Consider the following 6,000-nt stretch of genomic DNA (forward strand, 5'->3'; position numbering starts at 1 on the left):
AAGTCACTTAGGATGGTAAAATCATTCTCTGAGTATTTCTGAAAACCTACCATGTTTAAGAGAATTGTCTACAGTCTGCAGGTGAGGTCCACACATGAGACTACACAGGGCACTCTGGAGTTAGGGAGGGGTGACCCAGCAGAAGGGCTGGGAGCCACCCCAGGCCGGCAATCCCAGCAGCTTTCCAGGAAGAAGTCCTCTCCTCTGGCAGATAGGGGGCTTTCAGGGGTCTTAGATCTTGGAGCTGCCTGGGGTGAAGGCATTCAAGGTAGGCAGGGGGGAAACAATGAAAAAAGATAGAAGAAAAACCAGTAAAGTTGTGTTTGGACAGTGAACCTGGAAGGGGCCTGGAGATGAGCCAGTTCCACCTCGTCTTGTTTCTGTGGCAGGTGACATCTGGCATTCTGTGTGTTTTGCAAACAAGGACTCTAGCTATTTTGATTTCAGAAACTACAGATTTGAAGTGCTAGAACCTTGTCAGAGATAAGCAAAGCCGAGTTACAGAGGTAAGGACAGATTGTGTTCAGCAGCGACCACTGCTGTAGCAAAGAGGGCCCCAAGTGCACTGAGCTCAGCTTTGTGGGAATAACAGGCAGGAGACTTCCCAGGCCGGGATGTGCTGGGGTAAATGCTGAGGGAGATCAGGCACGTTGGTCTCAGCTGCCTTGGCCACCTGGGTTTGTTAACTGGAGCTCATCTGAAGGAGAAGCACACTTCCATGGTGCATGTCAGAGCAAGGTGTCCGCCAGTGCCTGCACCTTCCCGCAGACTGGAAGTGAGAGTCATGGCCTTGAACGTTTGCATTTCAAAGACAAGGCTCTCAGCTCCTGGCCAGTTAGAAGGTTTACATCTCACAGTGGCAGAGAAAGGGTTTATAATTGCAGCTTTCTGAAAGAACTGCTCTAGAGGGGGGTCCAAAATAACACAAGAAATTGAAAATAAAGGGGTAGGGAGGTAGATTGCTATTTTTTTTTAATAAAAAGGGAGACCAATGCATATTGGAATCCATGGTATTCTTCTTCTTTTTTTAATTCTTGGTAACAACAAAGGTACAATTGCTGGCTTCCCTTTCTGATTGAGAACTCCGTGCTTGGGGGACTGGTGTCTTCTGTTATTTTGTGTATTCAGAACCTCACCAATACCAGGGAACTGCAAAAAGCTTGTGAAAACTAGAATTAAGGTAGGGGTTTGGCCTAGTGATTAAGACAAAGACGTGTGTGTACCAATTCAGAGTGCTTGGGATCAAGTCTGTGCTCTGGCCCCTGATGCCAGCCTCCTGCTAATGCAGCCCGTGGGAGGCAGCACTGATGATTCTAACAGCTTGGTCCCTGTCACCCCTACAGGAGACCTGGATTGACTTCCTGGCTTTCAGCGTTTGCTGGCAGACCGTTGCAGACATTTGGGGAGTGAACCAATAGATGGAAGCTCTCTCTCTCTTTCTGCCTCTGTCTCCTGGTTTCTCAAATAATATACACATTGTTGAAAGTGAAAATTAGGGGCTGGCACTGTGGCGTAGCGGATAAAGCTGCTGCCTGTAGTGCTGGCATCCCGTATGGGTGCTGGTTCAAATCCTGTCTGCTCCACTTCCAATCCGGCTCTCTGCTATGGCCTGGGAAAGCAGTAGAGGATGGTTCAAGTCCTTGGGCCCCTGCACCCACATGGGAGACCCGGAGGAGGCTCCTGGCTCTGGATCAGCACAGCTCAGCCGTTGTGGCCAATTGGGGAGTGAACCAGCAGATGGAGGACCTCTCTCTCTCTCTCTGCCTCTTCTTCTCTCTCTGTGCAGCTCTGACTTTGAAATAAATAAATAAATCTTTAATAATAGTAAATAAATTATATTAAAAATAGCATTAAAAGATCTATTTATTTTGATGTTAAAATTTTTAAGTCCATGCATTTTTTATTAATATACATTCTCCATGAACCTTGTGGAGCTCCCTTGTACTGTAGAGTGGTTGCTAACCAAATTCTTTGTTGGTGACACTCTCATACTGTGTCATGTATTCATGCCTCCCAGGGACACCATTGTACATAAAGCATGGGGGTCTAGGCAAGATGACAATCTCATGTGGCAGCTTTCCCTCTGCTTGACCAATGGACTTAATAAGTGTTGAACAGCCGGGTGCCAGTAGAGCCATCCTTCCTGGCTACAGCTCTTTCTTACTCAACATCAGTGATTTGGGTCAAGACACGGAGAGGAAGCTTAGCTAATATCCTTATGGAAGAGGGTTGATGATTGAATACAGCTTCAAAATAGCTCAGTGTGTTGGAACCCAGATGAAATAAGAACGTGGCAAGCAGGGGATTCTGCTCCTTGTCTAACTTGTCCTAGGTAGTCAAAAATTGTGAAGCTACTCTACAATTTAGGATGTCAGCCATGGAATATCCCTTTCATAAATGTGCAAAAATGCCTCAAGGGATTTACCATTTCCCTAATTCATGGTTTAAGACCCAGCACCTTACAGCACAGGAACTAGGAAGCATGTGTGTATCTTTTCATTAACATAAATGTTAGTGAAGCCTGACCCAGATATGGTGCACATATGCTGGAGAGAATAGAAAAGCTCCGGAGAGTTCAATCAGTCTATTGAGGTTCACCTGTGTTTAGGCCCAGGTTAAAGCAGGAATCATTTGTTTTCTCAAATTTAATCTTCTTGGCAGCCAAAGAGTATCCTAGGAATGGTGGAAATTGCTGCCTATTTCAGAGCATTTTTTCTTTCCTTTTTTTTTTTCTTTTTCTTAGCTCCTCTTTCTGAATCTCATCTCCACTAAGATATAGCTCTCTTTTTGATGAGAAGCATCCTTTCTTTTAAAAACCACCTTTCTGGGCAGGCATTTGGTGCAGTGGTTGAGCCATCACTTGGGATGCTCTCATCCCATAAAGGGACACCTGAGTTCCTGGTCCACTTCTGACTCTTGATTCCAGCTTCTTGCCGAGGAGCACCCTGGGAGGCAGCACGTGATGGCTCCAGTGGTTGGGTTCCTGTCATCTCTGTGAAAGGTCCAGAGTGAGTTCCCAGTTCCTGGTTTCAGCCTGGCCCAGCCCTGGCTGTTGCAGGCATTTGGAGATAAACCAGCAGGTAGGAGATCTCTCTCTCTCCCTTTTAGATACATAAAGTAAAATAATATATAAATTTTAAAAATACATTGCTTTTTTCACTTTAAAACATAGGCTTATTGTAAAAAAAAAAAGTGGAAAACAAAATAAAAACTCCATAATCTTTCCCTACCAAATATCGCCCTTCCTAAATAACTGCTCATAGCATTTTGATGGCTCTCCTTCCTGTCTGTGCTTTGCTTGTTTCTATTCTACCTGATCATATCATGGAGAGAGAAGCCTCACTTTGGGATTTTCCTGTAAAAGCCAGTAGTCTAGCTGGTTAACAAGAGGGTGATTCCCTTTGCGTAGCTGTTCTAATTTCTCGAGGCACATTGGCATCCCTCATCTCATTTGGTGATCACGTCAGACGGAGCAGACCGTTTGTCAGGGAACTCAGGCCAGGGAAGAAAGCCTTTGCCTCTTACTGCATGACTGGGGAGGGTCAGCACCAGGATTTAAGGTTTCTAGATTTCTAATCTAGAGATTTTCCCCTACAATGATTTTTACTTTTGTTTCCAATTAAAGTCTGTCTATCCATGTGCAGAAATTCTGTTTGAGAGCTGGGACTTGTGCTTCCTGTGGTTTGTTGTTGTGCTGTAGAGCGCCCTTGTGTTTAATGTGCCTTCTGCGTGGCCAGTCTGGGGACCCTGCCACCATCGCAAGCACAGCAGCAGTTTGATCGCCTTGCCCCAGTTTCCTCTGTTGCCTGAGCAGCTGGCCTTGGCCCGTGGCAGGAGCACCTGGGGCACAGAGCTGCCTCTTCCTCTCTCTGCCAACAAAGAAACTTGCCTCCCATCATCTCCCGAAGGACCTGCCTTAGCCACTGTGTGCGTGCTGGTTGCTGAGTCTCTAACTAAGTCAGTGAGCCTCTGCTGGAAGCCTGGACATCCGCAGAGCGTTCCGTGTAAGTGGTCTGGCGGTCACCTTCCTGCCAGGCCTTTGTCACACCCTCTGACCACAAAAAACAGTTGCATATTTGCTAAGATTTTTATCTCTTTGGCTTTAAAAAAATTTTTTTTTACCTCTTTACCTATGTAAGCTTTTTCCTCCTTGATGCTATCATATCATGTAAATCTGCATGATTAGGCAGACTTAACCATTAGATGCAATCTAGTATTTTATGGAAAGGATGTTAAGAAATAAGATTGAGGATAGCCACAGGATCTTATGAAGAGGAACCAAAAAATGAGACATGAAGGGGAAAAAGGAAACCATGTAAAGAGAAATAAGATGTAAAAGACCATAGGAAACTCCTGGTTTCCCATGAGTAGGGGAATTTAGAAAACAAAAAAAGTCACTATGAATTATACCGTGGAAATGAACATGTCTGATTCTTGACTTTTGAAATAAGTCTCTCCAGCACTTTAAAGCTGATTTTGTTTTCAGCAGAAGATGTTAGTCAGTTGTATCTTTAAAGCAAACTGTCTTTTCCCATTGAGTGCCTTTGGTTTCCTGGAGGAGCCTGTCACGGCTCTCTCCCTCACACGGTTGACAGCCCATTGCATGAATCTCATTTCTCCATTGCAAGCCCCCGACAGCTCTGTTCATAGCCCATTTGTTTCTGGATTTTGTTTTGCTTTCTCTTCATCTATTTGATACTAGTGAAGAGTTTACCTAGATGTTAGGAAAACAACCCAGATAACTACTGTTTAAGGGGAGTAGATTTGTGATGAACTAGTCCAAGTGGTTCAGTGGTGACTTCCATCGCCTCCTGGCCTGGGCCCTCACTGCATCACTCTGCCACGGCGCCAGCCGCCCCTGCACAGATCGGTCACCTGAACCAGCATCTCTCTCTGAATCCGCCTCATACCGCTCCCTGGAGCAATAAGATCAGGGCCACACTGGAGTGCCTGTGATGAGCTGACTGCTCACTCACCCTAGCCCAACACAGACTCTGGTCCCCTCAGCACAACCAGATATTTAGAGAAAGAGCCAAACCACCAAATCATTCTTTCCACCTCAAAAAGCTGACATCTTCTGATTGAACTCAGTGGTATTTTGCTCAATTTGGTGAAAAATGAAGTTGAGTGGTTTCAGCATTACATTTTATCATCCCTAGATAACTCCTTATCTCATAATAGTGAAAGGCAAAATAATAATAATAGTAAAAATGAATAATAATAATAATAATAATAATAGTAAGAAGAATGTCTTTACCTTATCATTTGGTGCCAGCTAATTTCAATTTAGTTGTATTCAGTCCCCAGTCATTTCCCTACATGATGGGTTCAGATCTGTTCTCTGACTGTGCACATGGCCCCCAGTGGGAACATCACCTACTCTGTACATGGAGGAAGCACACAGGTTTCTGGGGTTTCAGAGAAGCTGCTCACAGAGGCCTTCCTTCTATGCAAGGTGGAATGGGCAGTGTCCTACCTGAGCTCATTTTCAACCCTGAACCCTTTCCTGCGGGCCAGCTCCATGAGGAACGCTCTGCGGGTAGTTCCCATTTTCTTCTCCAAAATGAAGAGGACCAGATCTCGAAATTTGACGTCTTGAGGCATGGAGGTCCTCAAGGCACCCATCTGCCGGGATCTCTTCTTCCGAGGCTCCAAATGCACTGTTTGTAGGGGATCCATGGGCAGAGGCTGCAGCTGGCTCTGGCTGTGCCATCCGGCGGTGTCTCCAGAAGTGAGGGGGGCCTGCGCCCTCCTGCAGCGAGGGCTTTGATGTCACCCACGCGGGCTATGAGGCCAGGCAAGCCCCCATGAGCACTGCCCCAGCCACAGCTTCCTGCCCAAGGCCATGGGGAATTTTGATGTCTGTTCAGTTCTTTTGTCCAATATGGAGATCCTAATGAGAGCAGTAAATTAACTTTTGTTTTGTATGTGGGGTTTCCTCAGCTCCTCAGAATAACCTTGTGAAGAAGGTAGGGAAGCAGCATGGTTGTCATGTCATTT

At 45.7% G+C, this 6,000-nt stretch overlaps 1 protein-coding gene across 1 annotated transcript in view; it reads right to left on the bottom strand.

Moving 5' to 3' along the window:
- DNTT (DNA nucleotidylexotransferase) overlaps positions 1-5,679 on the bottom strand; it is a 32,862-nt gene extending 27,183 nt beyond the window's left edge. Inside the window, exon 1 of the mRNA XM_062214697.1 lies at positions 5,477-5,679. Within this exon, the coding sequence (XP_062070681.1) occupies positions 5,477-5,679 (203 nt within the window). The remainder of the gene's footprint in view (positions 1-5,476) is intronic.
- Between the last annotated feature and the right edge of the window lie 321 nt (positions 5,680-6,000).

Source organism: Lepus europaeus, chromosome 17 (genome assembly GCF_033115175.1).
Source record: "Lepus europaeus isolate LE1 chromosome 17, mLepTim1.pri, whole genome shotgun sequence".
In the NCBI taxonomy this organism is placed as follows: Eukaryota; Metazoa; Chordata; class Mammalia; order Lagomorpha; family Leporidae; genus Lepus; species Lepus europaeus.